We start from the raw sequence: 26,091 nt of genomic DNA on the forward strand, positions 1-26,091 counted from the left end.
AACCAGCCACAGCGTATTTTTGATTTAGTTTGTTGTCTACAAAGAAGGATTCCAAACCAGAATTAAACTTTGATTTGAAATCCTGAGAGGTGGCCTAGAGAACAACCATAGTTTGCCATTTCATTCAACCTGGATAAAACAACAAACTATGATTTCTTGCAGACCATGAAGTATTGAATTACTGAATCACATGAGGAATGAAGGGAAGGGAAACATGCAAATTATGGGACTTCTAAAGCTCATTCCTATAACAAACCATGGTTTGTTGTTACAAGGAATGCGGTCTCTCTGAATGCAAGAAGAAGTTCTTTATCCCAAATGTAACACAATTTAAAGCCACTGCTTATTTTACTTTTAAAAGATACAGTTTTGCCTCTTCATGTGTTTTGAAAAGGAACCTGTGCTGTGCACATCTACTCTTCAAAACAGACGACTTGCTTAATACATTGTATTTCCCCTCATCTATGAAGTAGCACAGAGAAGGGCAGGGGATACAGCCATTGCAGAAGACAGGTGAATATGGGAGAGATAAAAATATTGTTTTAAACTGGATAAAACAAGCACATGTCAAGATGGGTACTTACCCATGCTCTGATTCTCATCATCCTGATCAATGAAAACATGGTCCATCACAAAGCTAAGGAGTTCAGACTGGAGGCCTGAATCTGGATTAAACACCAAAGGCTGGAGACCCTCCCTACCTCCACTCATCAGCTGGTGGCTAAAGATCATCAAGAGATCACAGAGGAGCATGAATGCCTGAAACATAAAATATATTTAGCCATTCCATAGGCAGGGCGGGCGGGATATAAATCAAATAAAATTTTTAAAAGCTTAAATCTGAGATTACAAATAAATAACCTGACAGAAATTAAACAAAGCCATTTGATTGACCATTATTATAGAAGAGAACACAAATACTCATTAAAGTGGGCCACAGAAAGCTCTTAGGAATACAGAAGCAAATTACTACAGAGTTCTTCAATGTGTGCTAAACTGCTTCTTCTGACAAAAAGAACAAGCATTCACAGCAGGTATGGCATATACTTGCTGTCATTGCAAAGACAACAGTTTCAGAGGGTAGTGGACATCTGCAGTAGAACAGCCTGATTAGAGTCCAAGTAGCACCTTAGAGACCAAAAAGATTTTCTGGGTATATGCTTTAGAGTGTCAAAGCTCCCTTCATCTGAAAAAAATCCTGTTGGTCTCTAAGGTGCTACAGGACTCAAATCTAGCTGAAAAGACAGCAGTGGATGAGATACATGATGACTACTTGAGGACTATAACCCCAAAGTCTTCTGAGAGCTTATGAGTTTGATCCCTAATGCAAAAGACTTTTGGAGATTTTTGGATATTTTTTTTTTTCTGGCAGCAGGCCAAACATCTTTATGTTTGAATAGCACATGAACTAAATATATTATGAGATGCATTAAGGAAATAATATTCAATCAGTGGCTTGGGAGCCTTCTGACATGCCATGTGTGGCTCTTTTCATCACTTTTCCCTAATGTGGCTTCTAGCCCATGTTTCAGGAAGGTGGGCAAGGCAATTGCCCAGTGAGGTTTGTGGTTGGCAGGTGCTCCCCACCTTGTAACAGCTGCTGCTGAAGATGGGTAAACTGTGAGTCTCCCTGGAGTAGGGTCTCATGCCAGGGCTGAAGTAAAGGGGCTGCCATCTGCATCCTCTGCACTCTTATCCCAGCACCCGAGCACCTGCTGGGATGGCAGCGGCAGAGAACAGAAAGTAAAACCACCCCGACCACCCAGGAAAAGAACAAGCTGATCACAAAGGGGATGGTGGTATTTTTATTTCCATTTCTTCCTGGCCAGTTTTCTCTCCCCTGGGTACCTTGGCAATTTTGCTCTCTCACCTAAGCTGCTGCACCTCTTTCACAACTTTGCCATTGGCTCACAGCAGTGGTCTACAGTGGGAAGCCTGAGTACCCTTTATCCCCCCCCCCATTCTCTTTCTAGCATGAGGCAGAGTGGTTCTGGCCACCTAGCTCTTGCCCAAGCTGTGACTCTTGTGCAAGGGAGAAAACAAGAAGATAGTGAGGGAAGAGTGCAGAGGCTCAACAGTGGTGGAGAGAACACATTAAGGTGCTTTATACATAATCAGACCATTGATCCATCAAGTACTATCTACTCAGACTGGCTGTGGATCTACAGGGTCTGTGACTTGATCCTTTTAACTGCAAATACCAAGGACAGAACTTCGGAACTTCTGTGTGCCAAGAGGATGCTCTACCACTGAGCCACAGCATCTCCCCTAGAAACCCTACATATTCTAGTAACTTAAAAGGCTGTACTTATGTATTTAATATTAAACTGTTGCACCTTGTATTGTCGTATTGTGTGTTTGGTGGGGTGCATAAGGAGTGGTAGTCAAGAGGCTCTTTTGGTTGATGGTAATTTTGAGTGTGGCTCTCTTGTCAGTCACTGCATGAGTACCACTGCATGAAGGTAAAGCTATAGGGGAAATGGAAGGTCTCCAAGATATTTTATGAATTTACTGCAAAAGAAAGTACCTGGGCTAACGTTTCAGAATTATACCTCTGAGGATGCCAGTCACAGTTACTGGCGAAATGTCAGGTTCTACAATGCCAAGACCACGGCCACACATCCCGGAAAATCTACAGCAACTAATGAACTCCGGCCGTGAAAGCCTTCGACAACATAATGTCACTTACACGTACAAAAATACCATTTAACAACAGAATTACCACTAAAATTGTTAGAGAACCCTATGGATGGGGAAATGATTAAGGCCAACCAGTCAAAATGTAAAGATATAACTCTTTCTTTTTTGCATTTTGTCTGTGTATGCGTGCATGTGTGCCTGTGCCAGGAAATCATAGCGACCTCTAGCGATTCCTACTGGGCATGGAGGACATTCAGAAAGGTAGCTTAGATTGCCTGCCTCTGCCCCCCCCCCCCGGGTATTCTCTGGAGGTCTCCCATCCACCAGAATCGGCCCTGCTTAGCTTCTCAGATCTGATGAGATCAGGCTTGCCTGGGCTATCCAGGTCAGGGCTAAAGAAAGAACTCTTGAACACATTCTAGAGCCAACATTCCAACCACTAACCTATAAAAGAAAGACTGTAATTTTAACGAACAGAAAAGTATAGTAGCATAATAAAGTTAAAATACAATAACCATTTGCTTTATATAATACATGGTATTAAAAAGCTTTAAAATAATTTGCACATGCTGAATGCAATTTAAGTAAGTGTCTTTTACCTGTTCTTTGACTGGAGTATTGACATTTGACAGACACTGTTGGCAGACAGCTAGAAATGATTTCACAGTTTTCCTCAGCACTAACAAATCTTCCTGGAGTAAACATGAAAAATCGATCATCATTCATGCATTAATCAAAATTTGGGAAGTGAAAGAAAACAGTTGATATGACATTACCCAACAGCTACATAAAGAAATGGGGAAGTAAATAAGATTTCAGCATAGTAATAAGGAATTTAATATGATCAGGTACAGGGAAAACAATTAATTAACATATCTATCCTAGCCTAAGAGCCAAACTAGATCATACATGTTAGACTAGGTATGTGAAGTGGAACCCAATGGAGGGTGGGATGCTCAACTCTTTCCTCTGCTTCTCAGGTCTAAATTGCCCTCCATAAGCTGCTTTCTCCCTGCAGAATAAAAAATACAGTAATCTTGTCTCCTCCCCTGTTTAAGAGAGCAACTTGGGCTGGGTAGGGGAGTATTTTGAGCAGAAAATGGTAGGAAGAAAAAGACTTATTATGCACTCTTCCCTGCACACAGGGCTCAGGGTGGCTCACAACAGATTAAAAACACAAATAAAACATTTGGTATAAACCGAGCCAAATAAGATTTTACACTCCAATCTGTATTCAGCTACTGATATAGATTATACTGATAAAAGCCACAATTATTTGGCTTTTATTAGGCTTTATTTAGCAATACCAAACAGTGGCTGGAGGTTTAAACTTTACGACTTTGTAGAGCTACAAAGTTACCTTTCACTTCTCTCCTCTGGGGCTCTCTCTCGCCTTTTGCTCTGGTTTCCAGGGCAACAGAAGGGAGGGAGAAGAGGCAACTCAGCAGTCCAATAGCAAAAGTGCCTTAGGGAGAGCTTAGAGCCAATCAGTGCAATGTATTTGCAAATTTATTGATTGTCTGGATTTTTATCCTACTGTTCCCTGCACACAGGGCTCAGGGTGGCTCACAGCAGATTAAAAATACAAATAAAACATTCTGCAGTTCAATAATTTAATATACCAAGATGGCTCATAGGACTATAAAATGCCCAAGATTTAAAAAAATGATACAAGATGAAAGGCAGTGGCACAGCAATATATGAAAACAAGAAAAAAAAATGCATGTGTCCAAATTTTAACACCAATAATCAATGAATTTAATAATAGTAAAACATATAAAGTACTCAGAACAAATTTTCCATAAACAACAGGTAGAAATTCACTCGTAAAGTTGAATACAGGTAGAAATTTACAGGTGGAATTTTTCCATGACGAACCCCTGGTTCTAAATCCATTTCAATAACTCTTTTTTAAAAATCATGCTGGATTCAACATTTCAAAGGTACATGTAGACATCTATGAAGCATATTCAAATACAGCAATCCTCAGTGATTCCCAATGCAGAATCTATCATTTCTTGGAAACTCCCTTCAAAATTCTGAAGCATTTCACCATTTTCGTTAGAGGGAAAGATTCTCATCCTGCTGAGGGCTGGGAGCTGGTTCCCTAAATCCACTACTCCATGACTCAGGCACAGAACCTCAGTCTTTGATGGATTTAATTTCAGGCAGCTCTGCTGCAACCAGTCAGCCATGGCTTCTAATATCCTGGCCAGAACCTCTGGAGTGGCATCTGGTCGGCTGTCCATCAACAGATATAGCTGGGTGTCATCAGCATATTGGTGACAATCCAGCCCAAACCTCCAGGCCAACTGAGCAAGGGGGAACATGTAGATGTTAAATAACATAGGAGACAGAATAGCCCCCTGTGGGATGCCGCACATCAAAGGGTAGTGTGGTGAAACCCTGTCCCCAATCACCACCCTCTGCCCCCATCCGTGGAGAAACAAGGTGAGCCACCGCAGAGCAGCACTGCATTGCAGCTTTGCAACTTTGCAAGGTTGTTGACAGCTTCAAATGTGAAGTCCAGCTAACTACCTTGCTTTCCCCACCCATTTCCCAGGGAACAGGAGCAGTGGCAGTTTGGCAGGTTAGAGGGAAACACTGCTCTTTAGCCAAGAACAGATGTTTGTTCTTTTTGGAAATTCTTCTGTGAATGGACAAAGAGCATAAAAGCAAGGGTCTGGCTGAGCTAGACTTCATTGCTGAGAGGGGTTTGGAGAGTGTGTAGCTGGCTTTGGCTTCAGCTGCTGCTCTGAGCCTGATTCCTGCGGCCCGAGAGACTGTGAACGTCACATCAGATCCTGCCTGCCTGAAGAAGACTAAAGACAGTGACTGGTTTGACTAAACATTTTAAAAACAGTTTTCTTATTTTATTGTTATTCTTTGGGTTTGGTGGGTTGGTTATGGAGTATGGGGGGGGGGGGTGAGGCCTAGGGCCTCGAGTGGGGTTTTTTGGTTATCTTTGGTTAGGTTTTAGAAGAGAAGAGATTGGATTTATACCCCGCCCTTCACTTGGAGCGCCTTACAAACTCCTTTCCCTTCCCCTCCCCACAACAGACACCCTGTGAGGTGGGCGGGGCTGAGAGAACTCTGACACAAACTGCTCTTTTTCAAGGACAGCTGTGCCAGAGCTTGTGACTGACCCAAGGTCACATCAGCAGGTGCAAGTGGAGGAGTGGGGAATCAAACCCGGTTCTCCCAGATTAGAGTTCACACACTTAACCACTACACCAAACTGGCTCAACACCCCACTGGTTGTGTGGGGTGAGTGAGCCTCAGGCCTTTTTTGGTCCCCTCTTTGGTTTTATTCTCAGGTTTTAGTTCCTTTTGGTTTTTGTGGCTTAAGTTTGGAGTTTTTTGTTACGTTGGTTGGGCTTGGTGGTTTTGTGTGTGTAGGGGTTGAGGCCAAGACATTAGGCCTTTTTTTGGTTCTCTTTGGGTTTATTCATAGTTATACTCATTCTGGTTTTTTGAGGCTTGCATTTTTGTGAAGTTTTGTTGTTGTTTGGGCCTGATGGTGGTGGTGGGGGCTTTCTCCTGCTTTGGTTAATTTTGCTTAAGTCCTTTCCCCCACCCTTCCCCCCAGTAGTTCACCCCTGTATTTCTTCCCTATAGTTTCTAGAAGGTTGGTTTTTTGGGGGGAGGAGGGTGTTTCACTGTTCTGTGTGTGTATTTCTTGTTTCAACTTAGGGCTATTGACTGGAGTACAATACTTAGGTGCTGCTAAATAGGCTTTTAGTAATAAAAACAGGTTGCTTACCTGTAACTTATGATCTTCGAGTGGGGAAAGTTGGAAAGAAGGGGAAGAGTCAGGTTCTTACAGAAGGGGTGAAAGGGGGAGGCAGTGACAGGAGATCGAGGTGGTCAAACGGACTGTTTTGGCTGTTGCGATTTCTTAGGCAGTTGAGGATTGGACTTTTGAAAGACATTATGGTAATCATAGGGTCTATGTCTCCACTGCTAAGTGGCTGCAGAGGAAGGCTGGCGATTGATAGAATACGGTTTTCATTGCTGATATCGAGGGCATTGCGGAGCTTTCTAGCTTTCTTCCTACTATCATCAACAGCCTTCAAGGTTTCGTCCGTTGTAGAATGGAAAAGGCCTTCACCATCAAAAGGCAAATTCTTAGTTTTGAATTTTACATCTGCCTGGAGTGGTGTTCCTAAGCTATGCATGTCGGCGAAGGGCAATAGATGAAGCCAGAACTTTGGAAAAACAGTTGACAGCATGTCTAATGGAATTAATCTGTTGTTTAGATATAGTGCATATCTCTCTTTTTAATGTTTATTTATTGTATATAGAAAATATACATACAATCCACTTAGATTAACAAATAATCATGAAAGTCAAAATTTTCAATCATTTTTGAATCCATTTATACACTCTTGCCCAAAAGTTTAGGGGATTTTCGTCCTCTTTTCCTTGAAGTAAGTTGCTTAGTCTAGCCATCTCAGCCATCTCCAAACAGTCTCTGGATAAGCTCTTCCTTTGATGGTATTTTATCCAGTTTCCAATTCTTTGCTAACAAAATTCTGGCTGTTGTCAATACATACATAATAATATAAAGGTCACATTTATTATAACCATCTGGTAATATATTTAATAGAAAAAACTCTGGTTTTAAAGGTAAATTAATATCCAGTATTTCTTGAAATAGCTTTTGTATTTCAATTGAAAATTTATAAATTTTCCCACATCTCCACCACATATGAAAGTATGTTCCCACATTTTTCTTATATTTCCAATAATTTTTCATTAAGTTTGACAATTTTATCTGGCGACCAGTGCCATCTATGGAACATTTTGTAAATATTTTCTTTATATGTGGTAGCCCTTGTAAATTTCACAGCTTTCCAAATTTTTGCCCGGTCATCTACGTCTATATTGTGACCTATGTCTTTCATCCAAGTAATCATTGAACTTTTCACAATTTCATCTTGCATATATTCTTCTAATAGTAAAGTATATATATTTTTAATCAATTTCTCATCTGTTCCCAGCCATATCTTATCGCACTCTATAGGTTTCTCATAAAATCCAACTCTATTATCCTTATTGAACTCTATTATCCTTATTCGATATAGTGCATATTTCTGAAAGAGCAGCAGACAGCGTGGTCCTGCACTCCTCTGGTACGGTATCGAGGACTGAACATCACTAGCAACATTAAAAGTGCATGCCGAGAGGTAGGATAGATATCGATCCGAATACTCATGGCAGCCATGGAGTAGGTTTTCTTAGCTATCGAGTCGATCTTGCGACCCTCCTGATCCAGAGGGATCGATTGCCTAGGTTGCTTTGACTTTGAGGAAGAATGAATTATCATTGAATTTGGTGAGGTATGATTAAACAGAAACTTGCCTGAAGACTTAAATCTTATAGATGGGATCATATCTCTTCGATAACGAAGGTACTGAAGCCGGACGATCCCATGATTCTTTCAGAGTAGAAAGGTGAACTGGGAGCAATGGCAGGATTGTTGATGGTGGCAAGTCAGCCTGGGCTAATTTGTGAACCACATCTGTAACCGCCGGTGTATCAGTGGTGCCTTTCACTTGAAGGGCAGTTGCCATTCTAGTGACGAGCTCTAGATAAGCCTTCAGACCTTCAGTAGATGAAAGAGAGCTTGAACGAGGGCCATCATCCTCGATCAAGATGACATCGGGATCCAGATCACCAGAAATGGAGCGGCCAGACACCGAATCTGGAGATGGTGATCAAACATGTTGAGAACTGGTCGGGCGTTGATGCCTGAGATCAGTGTCCTGCGATCCCATATAATAGTCACAATGGGGCATTGGAGATCTCGAGTAAGAGCAAGGACGGTATAATCTATGATGCCTGGGATCTGGAGACCAGGACCTGTAGTCAGACTGAGATTGCGAAAGCGATCTATGGTAGTCGTAGGCTCTGCGATTGTAGCATGATAGAGGTGATCGAGATCAATTTCTCATAAAGTGCTCCCCATCATCCAAAAGGTGGATAGGCAGTTGGGATAATAAAGATCTTTCTTTTTTTAAAAATAGACAGAGAAGATGAAGAGAAAACGTAGAAAAAACACGAGGAGGAAAATGAAAGAGAAAAAACTCGGCTGAGGCAAATTGATCGCTGGAGAGGTGGGAACACAAGGATGGTCGAAGAAGAACTGAGTGGGAGGCAACTCTCTTCCCCGCTCCAGGCATGCGCAGTGCGTGTCTGCTCCCCAGGGAGGGACGAGAGTCCGTCAAAAAAGACTTCTGAGGCAAGCTCCGCAACATTCTCCGATCAAGGTCATGCACAGGTGCCCAACCCATGTGTGGGACTGCACAGAGACCACGACGAAGATGGGTCTGTTTTAGGAATTGTTTAAGTTTTAAATACTTTAAAATAAATTTCAGCATAAGGCTTTAGTTCCTCCCTAACTAGGCCAGTGCTAGGAGGATCTTAAAAGAGGCAAGGTTGTGTGTGTCTATAAAACAGTGGTATAACAATAGCCTAGATAAACATTAAAAAAAGCAGTGTGCTGTGTGTTGCTTTGAGCTTCAGTGAAAGCAGGTGCTTTTAGATAAATCATTTCCCTTTAGGTTGTCCTATAGTTTTTTTCAATTTTCAGGAGGGAGCTCCTGCATTTCCATAGCGGAAATCAGGCTTGTTCCAATAGAATATAGCCAGGCGGCTCTGCTGCAACCAGTCAGGAGAAGTTTAATAAAGAGCCTTCAATTTTTAAAAAGGTTTGCTATTCTATCTCAAGGATAGTTAATTAAACAATAGTCAGGTTTCAGCACAGGAATTCACTAGTTCTAAAAAACTTAAAAAAAAAAACCCACCACCACCCAAAAACAAAAAAAGAAAACAAAAACTGAAGCAAGGGTAGGTTAGTCTCCTTTGGAAAGACAAAAACCTAGTTTTGGGTTGGGAGCTCACCCCAGGGACAAAGAGGCTTCTGGAGGAGCTAGAGGAAAGGTTGGATGCCCCTGTTCTGGTTTCTTCAGAGTCCAGCAGGCTTTCTGAGGAGGAACAGGAGGGGAGGCTTGAGGTGGTGCAAGTGGAAGAGATAGCTATCTCAACTCTTTTCCCCTCAGGCATCTCTTCCTGTCCCCCCAAGACATGAGGTGTCTGCCCCAAGCTCGTCACAGGAGGCGGGTCCAGGGGTGCCTGCAGCTGGTCAGCATGGGTGCCCCTACACCTCTGAAGTCTGGAAGCACTTTCTGCTGATGGAGGATACCCGTTTTATACAGTGCCAGCTGTGTAGAGGGCCCAGATCAGTTGCAGGAGAGACCTCAATCATCTCACGACTACCGGGTTTGCAAAACCATCTGAAGAAGCACCGCCAGGCAGTGCTTCTTGGGGGGGGGGGGAGGCTGCTGCTGAGGTGCCCAAGCAGCCACCACCAGCCAGCCAGGGGATGAGTCGTCTTGTGACTACCTCCAGTGCTGTCCCTGAATGTTCCATGGTAGGGAAGGAATGCCAAGCATCTCTGACAGAAATGCTTGGTGAGGTTGGCACTAAGGTGCCTGGGGGGGAGGGGAACAGCAGGCAAGTAAGAGGGTCACTTGCTTCTTTGCCAAAACAGTTGCTAATGGTCACCCCTTATCCTTGGTTAAAGACGCTGCTTTCCGCAGACTGCTCCAGGATGCCTATCCCTGGTACACACACCCTGCTGGCATCATGCTGAGCAGGACCATGTTGCCCTCATTGTGCAGGGCTGCGAGGGACCGTGTGAAGGCACAGTTGTCCTGCACTCATGGAAGAACTGTGCACTTCACATCTGACATCGGGATTTCCCCTCAGGCACACGATGCGTAACTCTAGCTGACTGCACACTGGTGGCAACTTAGAGATGTTGTGGGTGGGGGTGGGGAAAACAGTGTTAGGCAGGGTCTGGGCCACCAGGCCGGCTACTGCCAGGTTCTGTTACATGCCAAGGTACTCTATGGAGCACACACAGCACACAACATATCAACCAGCAACGAGAAATAGTGGCATGGGTAGGCAAGGACTTCTCCATGGGCTTCATGGTGACTGATGGTGGCGTGAACATGAGGGCAGTGGCACAGGCATTGGGCCTCAGGCACATTTACTGCACAGTGCACCTTCTCTACCTGGTGGTTAAAGATGCCATTTTGATTGAACCTATGGGTCCCTAAAATGTTAAAGTTTTATCTCCTCTGGACTGGCCATCAACAGCTCCTTGTGAGACCACAGTGACCAGTCCAGAGCACTCTGAGTTTCACAGAAGTGCACTACTGTACACAGTACTCCAAATGAGGTCGCATCATCGATTTATACAGGGGCATTATGATATTGGCTGATTTGTTTTCAATTCTTTTCCTAATCATCCCGAGCATAGCGTTGGCCTTTTTTATTGCAGTCGCACACTGTCTCGACATTTTCATTATCTACTACGACTCCAAGATCTCTCACTTGGTCAGTCTCTGCCAGTTCAGATGTGTATTTACAGTTAGGATTTTTGGCTCCAATGTGCATCTGTGCACATTGAACCCTTGGCCACATTAAACCCTTTGGAGTGCTTCACAATCCTCCCTGGTTCTCACCACTCTGAACAACTTCATGTCATCTGCAAATTTAGCCACTTCACTGCATACTCCCAACTCCAAACCATTAATGAACAAGTTAAAAAGCATCGGACTGAGTACTGATCCCTGTGGTACCCCACTACTTACTACCCTCCACTGAGAAAATTGCCCATTTATACTCACTCTCTGTTTCCTATTAATTAGCCAGTTTTTGATTCACAAGAGGACTTGTCCTTTTATCTCGTGACTTAGGGGCATTTGATAAGGAACTTTATCAAAAGCTTTCTGGAAGTCAAGGTAAACAACATCTATTGGATCCCCCTTGTCCACATGTTTGTTCACCCCTCAAAGAACACTAACAGGTTAGTGAGACAAGACCTTCCCTTACAGAACCCATGCTGAGACTGCCTCAATAGTTTTTGTTCATCAATATGCCTACGGATGGGAGTGAAATTTGCTACCTTCCAGTCCTCAGGAATGGAGGCAGATTTTAATGAAAGATTCTTTTTGTCAGGAGAGCCACAAGGCCACATTTGAGTTCTTTCAGAACTCCCAGATGTATTCCATCTGGGCCTGGTGATTTATTAGTTTTTAAGTTGTCTATCAGTTGTAGGACCTCCTCTCCCATCACCTCAATCTGACTCGGGTCTTTCAACATCCCTCCCAAAATCAGCGGTTCTGGAGTAGGCAAGCACTTCTCACCTTCCACAGTGAAGACAGAGGCAAAAAATGCATTCAGCTTCTCAGCCATTTCCCTATCATCCTTCAGTACTCCTTTTACTCCTTGGACATCCAAGGGCCCCACTGCCTCCCTGGCTGGTTTTCTGCTTCTAATGTATTTGAAGAAAGTTTTATTGTTGGTCTTTATGTTTTTTTATATGCTCCTCATATTCCCTTTTTGCCTGCCTGATCACAGGCTTGCATTTTATTTGCCATAGCCTGTGTTCTGTTTTATCAGCCTCACTGAGACTAGCTTTCCACTGTTTAAAGGAATCCTTCTTACCTTTTACAGCTTCCATTACTTTGTTTGTTAACCATGCAGGCTTTTTTCTATACCTATTTGTGCCTTTCCTAACCTGTGGTATATATTTTTCCTGAGCTTCTAGGATTGTAGTTTTAAATAGTCTCCAAGCTTCCCCAATGGTTTAGACCCTACTTTTCCTTTCAGTTTCTTCCTCATATGTCCCCTCATATCAGAGAAGTTACCCCTTTTAAAGTTAAAAGTGGTTGTGTTTTTGGGCAACTCCCTATTTATACAAATGTTAAACTCAATAACATTATGGTCACTGTTCCCAAGCGGTGCTATCACTTTTACATCTCTCACCAGTTCTTGGGCATTACTTAGGACCAAATCCAGACTCTCCCCTGGTAGAATGACAGAACAAACTCCCAGTATTAAGCTTCCTTTTGGGCCCACTGTTTCAACCCATAGCATTTGGGTTGCTTGACATCAGTCCTGTTGAGCTGGTATTTGCCACAACAGCACTGAGTTCTGCTGCTGGGCATTAGTAGGTTGGCAGTGGGTTCTGCTGCTGGGCACTAGTACATTGCACTGTTTCTGCTGTCCTTGCAGAAATGTCCCCCTCAGTTTGTACTTCAGAGACACTCAGATTTGACATTAGTCCTTTTGGGGGTTTTGGGGCATTGCCACAGTGGCACTGGTTTTGCTGGGCATGTTGCACTGGTTCTGCTGCTGGACTTGTGAGCATCCCCCCCTTCACTTTCTACTTCAGAGATTCTTGGGGACATTTTGCTGGGCTTGTATTGTCTTGCTATTTCCTCCCACTGGAAAAAATGGAGGATGGGGGCTGGCTGCTTCTTTGGGTGCTCACAGAATTGGATTCCCTGGTCCAATCTTTTTGAAACTTGGGGGTTCTTTTGAGGAGAGGCTCCAGCAGTTATGCTGCAAATTTGATGCCTCTACCTCAACCTCCCTCTGACCACTGAATACACCCCAGGAGATTTTCCATTGACTTCAATGGTCTCTATAGGTTATAGTGGATTCCTGAATATTTAGTGAATCTGAATATCATATTGATATTGGGATTCGGGAATATCAGGAAATACTGATGTTTTTCGGGTCCAATATATCTGAATCTGGGGGGAAAACAATTTTTTTTCTTGCACACCCCTATTATGGCCCATCTCATTCTTCCCATCCCAGCTATTCAGGTGCTCTTTAAAAATCCTTCTGAAATCTCTTCACAGTTTACCCACATATAATCTACTTTGGCCTAACTCAGAATAGATAGAAAAGCTTTAATATACAAGCCTAGATGATTGTATATATTCTGAATTGTAACCAGTACAAGCCACAAAACAGGCAGGTGGGTAAGAGTCCAGTAACATGTTCTACAAAGGGGAAAAATTATCTTGGAGTGCAGATAGCGCCTTAATCATACATGAGAACCTCGTGTGTACCAAACAGGCACCCCCACCCATGAAAAGGAATGGCTGAGATTTGTCATACAAATATTCCCTTATTGGCAGAGCTCAATTCATATGAAGAAATGGTGAATAGAATGCATGCACTGCAATCATGACTGTTTCTCTGCTAAGTCTAGTGGATATTTAGTGGCTGATTATAGTGAGTATGTGAAAAAACCCACAATCCACACAAACAAAGCTTCGCCAGCCATTCTCATTGCATAGCATGCGAACTTTTGGTTGACACTAACTTTTGAAAGAAATTCAAGCAATTGAGTTTGTTCTTCTGTTCTTGCTCTAATCACCATCAACATATACTTTGCTGGAGCCTGTGTATTTTTTTCCCCTGAGTGACGACCAAGCCAGTGGGATAAGTAGAGGCTAATGCTGTGGAATACTCCTTGGATAATAGGAGTAACAGTGTTTGGATAAGAGCTAATCAAAGTCTAAGATGTTCATAACAGAAAACACTTTCACCTTTACTGATGGCCTCAGTGGTATATATGAAGACAAAACCATAAAATTATGTACATAAGCAAGAAATGGAAGAACAGAGCAGAATAAAATCCAATGTATTTAACACTTTCATAAAGAATCCAAAGGATGTCTTACTTTTGAAGGTGATCCTTCTGTGATCTTCACCAGCTGCCAAAGAATAGAATAGTGGGAACACTGAAGAGCCTGAACTACTATCTAAAAAAAAGAAAAAGAAATATGTATGAAGACATTAAGGGCAAGGTTTATATAATTTTGAACATTTATAAATAATGTTGGGAGAAAAACAGCAACTTGTGTAACATTTTTCTAGCAGTAAGTTTTTATAAAATACGTGTTTGGGCAAAAATGGGTAAAATCTTGAAAAAAGGGAAAAAAACTCAAATGGAGAGACATCCTTCACAGTTGGGTAAAGCAAGGAGTAATGAAACCTAAAAAAGGATATAAACATTAACAAAGATCTAAGCATTACTGACATACAAACTAGTTTTGGCCAGTAAATTCCCAAACTAGAATCAATATAGTCTGATAATTGCCAGGGCACAATTTTACTGACACCACAAGTAACCTCAAGGAGACATCACAGAATTATAAGAAATCATAAAGAAGTTTAAGGCATTGGATTGCGAAGCACTGCTAAATCCTATGGTCAAACCAACTATTATCAGCTCAGCAGAGAGAAATACAAATAATAATAAGCCATAAGCACTTCTCAGAACTTCCAATTAAACATGCTACAACTAACAGAGGTAAAATCTGCATTAGAATCCCACCTACAGGCATTAATCCTCTGTGCTTTAGAAGTCCATCAAAAGTGTTTTAGAGCACATAATCTTTTTTTTCCTGTATAGAAATGGTATTTTTCACTCACTGCTTTTTATTTTTGTTATCAATTTGAAAATGCTGGCCACACTCTTGAGTCAGTACATGCAAAAGATCTCCTAAGTATACTTGAAGTTTTCCTAGAAAACTTATGAAGTTTCCAATATGATTCATTTATATGTAAGCCAACAAATGGCTCACACTTGGCTCTTCTCATAAACCATACTAGGATAGATTATGAAGAAAGTCCAGATTTATGTACTTGACAGATGTATCTTGGATTGGCAGCTGTGTTTTCTATTTTATAAAGCAGAAGTCTAATTATTTGGAAAACAAACTAAAGTCCATAAATTCCCAATCATATTGGGTGGTAGGACTGTGGATCATCCCCATCTTCTCCACCCTTTGCTGACCCTGGGAAAGTTTACTGCTGGGGCTGAGGGAATTGCATGGACAATAGCTGTGCAGGTCAGACAGCTGCAATTGTAAGGGGGTGAAATCGTTCCTTTTTTCCTTATGAGCAGAGCTCTGCTCATGCAAGGGGCAGAAAGGGTGAGTGAGCATGTTCCTTTTCCACTCCTCCCTATGGCTGCCCAACTGGCACAGCTATTAATAGACAGAAGTCCCTCAATTCTAGCAATAAACTTTCATGGGATCAGAAAGGGCCACATGGGGGAGGGGAAGATCTTGGACCATCAGCTCTTTCCACCGGTGGTTCACGGTATCCAAGCCACTCTTTAGAGGGCTGAATCCAATGCTTGTTTTCCACTTCAGGGAGGCAGGTGTAAAATTCCCCCCATCCCACTGCAGACCACCACACTGGATTGCAGTGTTTCTGAAAAATTCCAAGTACAGTTGGGGAGAGTGGTAGACTGCAGCAGGAGTGAAGAAATTCTGCTCCACAGGTGCAACTCAACTTCCAGTTTGTTGGATACATTACAATATTGTTTTGGTCAACTAAATCAATTACTGCTCAACTAAACCAATTAAGCAGAAGAAAGATATTTGCAACATCAATAATACAATTTGGCTTTTTATCCTACATTGTGTTACAGGTCTGAGGGAAAACAGATGCACAGTACCTATTCATGTAATAGTTGGCCCCATATTTAAACATCATACCATGTTCCCTGTTCTAAACACACCTTTGTATTCCTGGATTTTTGCCTGATGTCCTTCCTGTGTAGAGACAGTCTCTATCAGTTACAATTTCTTCCCTTTAATAGCACAATTTGTGCATTTTGAAAAGCAGCATATTGTAATTGATTTACCTAGAAGCAATTTTGAATTTACATTTTGATATACTTTTATTCTGTTTTCACAAGACTGTCACTTAGCTTTTTCCCTACTGGTATAACCTGCTTTCAGTACAGGGTGAAAAGGTTATCCCCAGGCTTGCAGAAAAGTACTTCCTCATGGGAGCCTTTAATGGCTTTAGATATATAAGTAAATGATGAAATTAAAAAAGATATGCCAAAGACCTCAATTTGCTTCAACACCATTGTATCTACAAAGATCACTATAAGATGTATTTCTCTTTATACCCTGATATAATGACTCAGAACTCTCTTTTTATAAAATGGAAAGTTCAAATCACTAAATGGATTATATATACACATGGCTATTATTACCTGTTCTGGCATAGCTCCATGTTCAATTCCTGTCCTCAGTAATCTGTAGCAGTTACTAAACAAATCCCATTTTGTAAGGTCATGAGCACTGAAACAAATGTAAAAAGATATTAGATGTCATTCAAAATAAATTATTAACAAAAAGTTGGTTCATTACCACAATGAATAAAATCACTGATGTTACTAAGTAGATAATTCAGCTGCATATAAGGTTGGGATCAAGTATTTCTATCAGTGGGCTTTCTCCCTGCCCCACAGCCCAAAATGCCTACCTAAACTGCTGCTGGAACTCAGGGGATCCCCCCCCCCCATCAGCAAAAACTGCCTTCCCTTCTGCCTGCAGAAATCCTCCACTGGATCCAACTCTGTATCTCTAGTTAAAATGCAGAGGATGTACTTTAACATTTGATTTATTGTACTTAAAAATGCTAGCCCAAATTTAAATCAGAGCTTGGTCAATACTATTATGGGGAACCTGTCACATTGAAATTGCATCCCAGATTCTATAATAAAGGTGCTGTTTCACCAAGACAGCATTTGGAACTGTATCATAAACTTGGGTACAAATGGAACACACAGGACCTGATAAATCTGGTGATAGTATAACTAAACAAGTTTTCCTTTGCAGACACATACACCCTAAGTTATACAGAGAAAGCCTAAAAATTATTACATTTAATTCTTTATATAGTTCTTCTGTATGAAGAACAATATGAAACACGAGTTCTTGAAATGTCAAATGCATGAGAGGCTGAAAGTCCTGCTCAGCAGTTTATTTTGGAAATGTTTTATTTGCATGGTATTTATTCAGCTAGAGGACTGAGGCTGTGTCTAAGACCAACTTTTAACTTTATGGCCAAGTGAGATATAAACCAGGGATAGCTTGGTTTATTGTATGTACTCTTAGCAATTGTACTAATTCTGATACACATTTTTAAAGTTGACTATTGGTGTAAAGTTGCTGCTATGGAGTTGAAATAGGGTCTTGAGGTAGTTCTTGACTCTGGCCCCAAGTCAGGCCAAGCAACAGTTATGACCAGTAACAGCAGCCATTATTTCACATTAAACCAAGCTATCCCTGGACCAAAGGGCAACACTGAAAACAAAGCAGTACTCGGTTGTTACCTAGAGCAAATTGAAAAAACAAGGGAAACACACAAAGGAAAGACTAATTTCAGTATCTGTGATCTATAGAAAGTGGTACCCACACAAATATGATACCCCCCACCCACAAATACTGATACAAAAGGACAGAGTAGGATTGCTTAGTATCTTAGATGATGAACTGAGAGCACATTCTTGGAGTCCAAGATGTAATCTTTATTCAAGTCATAGGAGATCACACAGAAATAGGTACCCAAGATTAGTTTCAATAGGAACCTTGAAAGCTTCACATAAACTCTTAAGAACCCTTTCCACATCTAGATGGAGCTTTCCATTTGGGTGGACAAACCGTGGCCAGAAATTTGGAGGAACTGTTTCCTAATTGCAATAAAAAACAGAGTTGATTTTGGGAATATATAGTAATTGCATAAAATACCTAGTTCTTTGCTCATGGAGAGATGTGATATTTATTAAAAAACCACCTTCCATGTAAGGCAACCAATGGAAAGGTTGAGGCCGAGGACATGGTGAGAGCATGACATTGGCCATGTTTCTTTGTCTCTTCTAAGAAAAACCTGGAAGTGACATAGGCTAGCTCCAGGAATCACTGGAAACTCTATGGTAAAACTATGGAGTTTCTGGCAATTCCTACAGCTCCCCTACATCACTTCCAGGTTTTCTTTGGAAGTGACATGGTGATGCAGTTGTTGTTGCCATATTATTCCCACGGCTGCTCAGAGCACTGGCAGGCAACTATCCTCACAGCCAAAGGTTTTCTGAAAAAGGTCTCTGGTCTCAAACAATGTGATCTGGGGAAAGCTTTGTCAGTGTGTTTAAAAAGGAATTTTCTGATAAATTAATCATCAACAGATTTAAGTGATAACTGGATAGATGTACATCTACTGACTGACTGTGTCACTGGACTCAAACTTCATTCTCACCTCTGTTTGTTAACTCTTGTATTTCCTGGCAATTTGTATGCTAATTTACTGCCATTCACAGATCGCACCAACTGCCTTAATCCAATCTCAGCTATAATCACCATCTTCCTTATGCATCCTGAGTCTAACTAGCCCTTCTGGGCAACTAATGGTTGAGGAAATTCTGTATCATGGTATCTGAGAAAGTGTTCTTGCACAAGAAAGCTTACATCCTGAATAAAAACTCTGTTGGTCTTAAAGGTGCCACTGGACTCAAACTTTGTTCTGCTGCTTCAGACCAACATAGCTACCTGCCTGAATGTGTCACACACAGTTGACAGTGGTGTCAACACAAGATCTGTCTTATTGGTGGGTAGCAAAAACTAATAGTTGTACTGTAGCCAATGTTAGTCACATTGTACAAGATAGTGCAGTCATTGGCTGCCTCAGATAAGACAAGAACTGGTATTAAAGTAATAGTTAACAGCTGTTGAGCACATAGTGGAACTGGAATCAGAGCTGGTGGTAAAGAGGAGCCAGACATCCTGTATGGTTGCTAAAACAAGGAAGGAACTGGACCCCGAAAAAAAGTTTTGGATCTCTTAGAACTGATATTGCCTGAACTGAAATGTAAGGCTGGCATGGGTTTGAAGAGTATAAGCTAATGTACCGGAAAACATCATTGGGGTGATGGGGAAGCTGAAAAGTAACATTTGTGTCTATTATTTTGCTGAAAATATGGGGGTGCATTTTGATGTCTCAGTGGCTACCATCTTTGGGGATTGAGAGAACTATTTCAACCTCTTTTGTGTGTAGTTACTCAAAGAACTTCTATGTCCCTCAGGATCACAGAGATTTCCCCCCCAAAGCAGAAAGTCATTGTAATAATCAGAACAGAGGCTCAGTTGGTGACACAGTAATCATCTGTGGGGATCAAACAGATGAATATATAGAGAAAGGTGGAGTCTCTAACTGAGGGCACCGGAATATAGGATGCCACACTGCCCATTGTGAGAGATGCTGTCAAGGAAACAAGAGGTTAGACCCTGGGGGTTCCCAAGGTGAGTGCACACAAGAACCAGACTGTTTATAAAATAATATTAAGTTTATTCAAAAGTATTAAGAAGGAGCAAACACATTACTCAGAAATCACACAGAACAAAAAACAACAAAGCTAGCTTCACTACCTAACACTGTTCAGAGCGGCGTTAAGTGGCACAAACCTCAGTTTCAATAGGAAGGCTGTGAATCAGCGTTGTCTACATCTTTAGAAATTGCAGGGCATAGTGCAGGCCTATAGTCCATGAAAATCTCAGCTAGCTACCCCCTCGGGCCACAATTGAATTACAGCTTTTGGCCCAGCATGTCAGGTGATAGTGATACCCAATCACAATGTGTCTCCAAGAAAAACCTCTGGAAGATGAAATCACTTCCCTCAATCTCCCCCCTCCCATCACAGATCACAGGTTTCCATGAGAAACCATCCCAATTAACCATCCTCCATCTTTGACCTTGAGGACAATAAGGAGCCTGCAGGCCAGAGAGCCAGTTAACAATACCTGCAAGTCAGCCCACGTCTAACAGTGTTCACATTAACCCTTGGTGGGGGTGGGGGTAGGAAAGGCGCTTTGCTTCACAGATGTGCATTGTTTATTTAATTTAAATTAATTATACCCCACCTTTCCTTCCAATATGAACCCAAAGTACCTTATATCATTCTCCTTTCTTCCATTTTAACCTCACAACAACCCTATAAGGTAGATTAGGCTGAGACAGTGTGACTGGCACACCCAGCAAGCTTCAACGGCATGATTGGGGATATGAACCTGGGTCCAATGTTCCCTTTAAGCTGAGTTAGTGTGAGCTAGCTCACAGTTTTTTAGCCTCCGGCTCGCACATTTTTGTCTTAGCTTAGGAAGGATGGCTCCAGAGCAAACTAATTTATGCAGTAGCTAAATCACCTGCTTATAACTTTAGTGTCAGCAGCTCAGAAAGTAGAATTTTTGCTCACAGGACTCCACAGCTTAGAGGGAGCATTGCCTGGGTCTCCCAGTTCCTAGTCTAACAATTTAAACCACTACACCACATTGGAAGGCATCCTGAAAACACTGAAGGATAGAGTTCCATTATGGTCAGGAAATCTGAGTTGCATATGGTGGCTACAGAAGAGGAAATAATTGAGACCATTACCACTTCAGAGAATGTATCTGTCTAAAGCTATCTTTTTGTCCCTGGCCCATGCAGATTCTGGTTCATTTGAATTCTTGTGATGTTTTGTTTGGTTTTGAGACCACTTGGGATATAAAGATGGACAGTGTTCCTCACCCTTCCATCCCAGGAAATGAGATTCAAAGTGAAGGTACAGAAGATAATTCCCAAACCACAGATTTGGATACTGGGGGGGAAAGATTAATGCCCTATCAACAGAGTCAAATGGGACACAACAGGCCATAGTAACTTCTCAGAAAATAAGGTATGTAGTCTAGAATAGATTCCTCTGTGCTTGTTTCATAAATATTGAATGAGGGAAGGATTAAACTTTGTGACCTTCCTCCAAACAAAACAGACAAAATAATGGCCAACAAAAACTAGGAGGGTTTGTGTGGCTGTGGTACTTTTAAAAGCTGGGCTGTTTTTCGCAAGTTCCTATATATAATGGGAAAAGTAAGAAGGAGGTGGGGAAGGAAAAATCATAACAAGTATCATTTTGATGGGCGTAAGAGGACAGAATAAGGGCTACAATTAAGAAAAAGAGCAAAAAACTCCCTAGAGATCCCTAGAGAACTGACTTGGAGAAGCTAGTGATATAGGGGTCCGAAGAAAACTGAGTCGAAGGAGGAGGAGGAGATTGGATTTATACCCCGCCCTTCACTCAGAGTCTCAGAGCGGCTTACAAACTCCTTTTCTTTCCCTTCCCCACAACAGACACCCTGTGAGGTAGGTGGGGCTGAGAGAGCTCTGAGAGAAACTGCTCTTTTCAAGAAAACCCCTAAAAGAACTATGGCTTGCCCAAGGTCATCCAGCCAGGTGCAAGTGGAGGAGTGGGGAATCAAACCCGGTTCTCCCAGATTAGAGTCTGCACACTTAATCACTACAGCAATGGCAGAGCTCTCCCTCAGGGCAGGAAATCTGAGTGCCAATTTCTTGGCTAGAGTTCTAAAACTATCTGTGCCAGCACAAAACCTGTATATGGCGCTACACAGAGACCACAAACAGCCATCAACCCTTATGAGAGAAGACCTTGTCTCTTCAGAAATTTAAACTATGACATTTGGGAGCATTTTTTTCAAAGGAGAACATCATTATAAGCTAAAAAGTCAAGGAAATAAAGGCATGTTATTGTTGTTGTTCAGTCGCACAGTCGAGTCCAACTCTTCCCGACCCCATGGACCAGCCCCCGCCAGGCCCTCCTGTCTTCCACCGTCCTCTGAAGTAGGCTCAACTTCATGTTCGTTGCATCGATGACGCTGTCTAACCATCTCATCCTTTGCCGTCCCCGTCTTCTTTGACCTTCAATCTTTCCCAGCATCAGGGTCTTCTCCAGGGAGTGCTCCCTTCTCATTTGGTGGCCAAAGTATTTGAGCTTCAGTTTCATTATCTGGCCTTCCAGGGAACAGTCAGGGTTGATTTCTTTTAGGATTGACTGATTTGTTCTTCTTGCAGTCCAAGGGACTCTCAAGAGTCTTCTCCAGCACCATAGTTCAAAAGAATCTATTCTATGGTGCTCGGCCTTCCTTATAGTCCAACTCTCGCAGCCATACATGACTACTGGGAATACCGTTGCTTTGACAATGCAGACTTTTGTTGGCAGGGTGATGTCTCTACTTTTTATCATGCTGTTTAGGTTCGCCATCGTTTTCCTCCCAAGGAGCAGGCGTCTTTTAATTTCATGGCTGCAGTCACAGTCTGCGGTGATCTGGGATCCCAGGAACATGAAGTCTGTCACTACTTCCACGACTTCCCCTTCTATTTGCCAAGGAGTGATGGGGCCGGATGCCATGATCTTAGTTTTTTTGATGTTGAGCTTCAAGCCCACTTTTGCGCTCTCCTCTTTTACCCTGAGCAAGAGGCTCTTTAGATCCTTTTCACTTTCAGCCATTAGAGTGGTATCATCTGCATATCTGAGGTTGTTGATCTTTTCCCCAGCAATCTTAATTCCCGCTTGTGATTCATCCAGGCCAGCATTTCGCATGATGTACTCTGCATATATATTAAATAAGCAAGGTGACAATATACATCCTTGTCGTACTCCTTTTCCTATGCTGAACCAATCAGTTGTTCCATATCCGGTTCTAACTGTCGCTTCTTGGCCCTTATACAGGTTTCTCAAGAGACATGTGAGGTGGTCTGGTACTCCCATCTCTTTAAGGACCTGCCATAGTTTGTTGTGATCCACACAGTCAAAAGCTTTAGCATAGTCAATGAAGCAGAAGTAGATATTTTTCTGGTACTCTCTTGCTTTCTCCATAATCCAGCGAATGTTGGCAATTTGATCTCTAGTTCCTCTACCTCTTCGAAACCCAGCTTGTACTTCTGGTAGTTCTCTATCCACGTACTGTTGAAGCCTAGCTTGTAGGATCTTGAGCATGACCTTGCTAGCGTGTGATATGAGTGCAATTGTGCGATAGTTTGAACATTCCTTGGCGTTGCCCTTCTTTGGGATTGGAATGTATACTGACCTTTTCCAATCCTGTGGCCACTGTTGCGTTTTCCAAATTTGCTGGCAAATGGAGTGCAGCACTTTAACAGCATCATCTTCTAAGACTTTGAATAGCTCAGCTGGAATACCATCACCTCCACTAGCTTTGTTGTTAGCAATGCTTTCTAAGGCCCATTTAACTTCACATTCCAGGATGTCTGGCTCGAGGTCAGTGATTATACCGTCGTGGTTGTCAAGGACATCGAGGTCTTTCTTGTATAGTTCTTCTGTGTATTCTTGCCATCTTTTCCTAATCTCTTCTGCTTCTGTTAGGTCCCTAACAGAAACAAGACAATTTCTATGTAGGCCATTGGCTATGCAAAGCCTGGATCACACAGCTTCTCCCCCAGCCACAAACAAGACCAGAGCTTCGCAGGGTTTGCCCACAGTTCCATGGAGCCCGTTAAGGTTGTTTGGGCAGCTCTATTTGTGCCTCTGACAAGGACAACATAACAAATTTAACCTTATATCACATTCTGTGAATACATAGAATGTTTTTGGTACGTGAGCCTGTGGCAACCTCTCTTTAGGGAGGATTGGTTTTTCCTTTAAATGTGCTCTTTGCTTTATTAAACGGGGCAGATTCGGCTGCCACCAGGAATTTAAGGATTTCCAATCCTTCTCTCTGTTTCTCTTTCTGGTAAAGTAACCCAGGGTCTAGGCTTTTCAGGGATCTATGTGGTCCTGGGGAAGGAGTGAATTCAATTCTGGGATAACTTAAACAAAAGATGATTTATTGAACTAAGAACAAAATATGAGGTTGGTTATTCTGTAACTGTTGGTCAAATGTATCACACTCACAGCCTTTTTTCCTTTACTTTTGTTTGTTTTGACACTCAGTTCCAACATTAACAGGATTCACTCTTTCGACACTCAGTTCCAACATTAACAGGATTTCCTTTAGAGTCAGCCACTCAGGCTAAGGACATATATACTGCCCTCTTTGAGATCTCACACAGACCCTCACTGACTGAACACCAACTGAACAATTCCAACTGACTTTCATGACTGTCTCTCATAACTGACACACTGACACACCCACACAGATTCACTTCATATGTTTAATCATGATGAATGGCACCCACTGCAGACAACAAAACTGCAAAATGGGGGGGGGGGTCACCCAGGGCTAGGTTACAGCTTTTTGCAAACCCAAAGAATTGCCTAGCTGGGCAGAAAAGCTAAAGGCATAAAAACTACACAAGCCATGTCTGCAAAAAAAAAAAAAAAAAAAAAAAAGAAGAAATCAGAAACAAAAAAACTTTGGCGAATGACAATCAAGATCTTATGAGACTGCTTGGCAGATCTCAGTCACCATTTTGAGTTGAACAGACAAGTCTAGATGACATTGCTATGGTCCCCTAGCTCACTTAGAATTTTCTTTGGAACTTCCAAAGGGCTTCCAGTTATACCTCACCTTTCTCCCTAACTGGGATGCAAATGGCTCACTTTGCTCTCCTCCCCTCAATTTTATCCTCACAACAACCCTGTGCAGGAGGTTAGGCTAAAACTGTGATTGTTTCACAGTCAGCCAGCAAACTACCACATGGGGATTCAAAGCTGGGTCTCCCAGATCCTAGCTTAACATGCTAACCACTACATCACACTGGTTCTCCAAGCATCAAATGAAGCTGATTTACTGGATGTTTTATAGAGACCAAAGCCCTTTAGCAACTTCTCCTTAAGTTTCTAAATAAGGGGAGGGGGGTGTCATTTGGAGATGCTGAGGCAACCTAATGTGGTAGCTGAGATCTTATGAGGCAGTCTTGCAATATTTCTATTAGCATTTGTTATTGCTTAGGCCAGTTGTCTTCAACACATGGCTCAGGACTCCTGAGATGCGTTGCATAGCCTAACCTGCTAGGCTACAAATACCTATAAAGTCAACATACTTGTTTTGCTGCTTTTTTGAAGGATCTGCTGCTGTGTGCATTCAGAGAGCAAGGAGGACAACCAAGCCTCCTAGAGAGAGGGAAGGTGGGATTGAGATGGGAAGAATGAATCACTGGTCTTGTTGAGATGGTCTCATCAGAGGAATGGAAGGTATCCCGAAATGAGTTACGTCTCCTACTTGCTCCGCCAGGCAGGCTTTTTTTTTTTTTGCAGTGCTTCCATATCTGGATAAAGGTGAGCCCCAGTTCATGCTTCCCAAGCTTCAAGTTGAGGCCCTTGTATTTATGTGACAATAGCATCCCTTGAACGGTAATTAGTTCTCATCCCCGAACTACTCCTTCCCTGAAAGGGTACCCTTCAGTCCACTTATGAGAAGAAACTTTAATGGTAAGTCCACCCCCCTTTTTTACTCCATCAGTGGAGGAAGGTATCCTGAAATAGAATGTTGAAAAGCTGTATTATCTGAAGTGGTTAGATTACGAAGTATTGGACGAAATATCACTGGGGAACAACCTGTTAGAAAATTCTCCTGCCGAAGGCTGCATCTGCAAATCTACAGGGGATCAGCTTATAGTGCCTCATGAAGGTAGAGGCTAATGTCCAGGCTGCTGCCTTGCAGATTTCTGCAACAGGAGCATTGGTAGACAAGGCAATGAGATGACAGCTGCCCTGATGGAGTGTACTGTCACATGCCTGGGAACAGGTAAGTGCTGGACCTCTCGGCTAAGAAGATACCGGCTCTGATTCACCTAGAAATTATGGACTTGGGTATCTTTTTCCCTTTGGAAGTTGGGCAGAAGGAGACAAATATAGAGTCTGCCAAATGCTTTCCATGTGACTTCATTGATCCTGTTGGCTGAAGGTTTCCTGGATGCCAGCATGATGATTATAACCTCAGGAAGGTATCCATAATTTTCCAGAGCCTTCATTTATAATTCCAG

At 42.2% G+C, this 26,091-nt stretch overlaps 1 protein-coding gene across 1 annotated transcript in view; it reads right to left on the reverse strand.

Moving 5' to 3' along the window:
• STAG1 (stromal antigen 1) overlaps window positions 1-26,091 on the reverse strand; it is a 284,176-nt gene that overhangs the window by 41,032 nt on the left and 217,053 nt on the right. Inside the window, exons 21-24 of the mRNA XM_015426863.1 lie at window positions 16,535-16,622; window positions 14,199-14,279; window positions 3,240-3,332; window positions 585-759 (exon numbers count right to left, since the gene is read on the reverse strand). Of these exons, the coding sequence (XP_015282349.1) occupies window positions 585-759; window positions 3,240-3,332; window positions 14,199-14,279; window positions 16,535-16,622 (437 nt within the window). The remainder of the gene's footprint in view (window positions 1-584; window positions 760-3,239; window positions 3,333-14,198; window positions 14,280-16,534; window positions 16,623-26,091) is intronic.

The sequence above is a fragment of the Gekko japonicus genome, unplaced genomic scaffold (genome assembly GCF_001447785.1).
Source record: "Gekko japonicus isolate JY-2015 unplaced genomic scaffold, Gekko_japonicus_V1.1 scaffold14, whole genome shotgun sequence".
Taxonomy (NCBI): Eukaryota; Metazoa; Chordata; class Lepidosauria; order Squamata; family Gekkonidae; genus Gekko; species Gekko japonicus.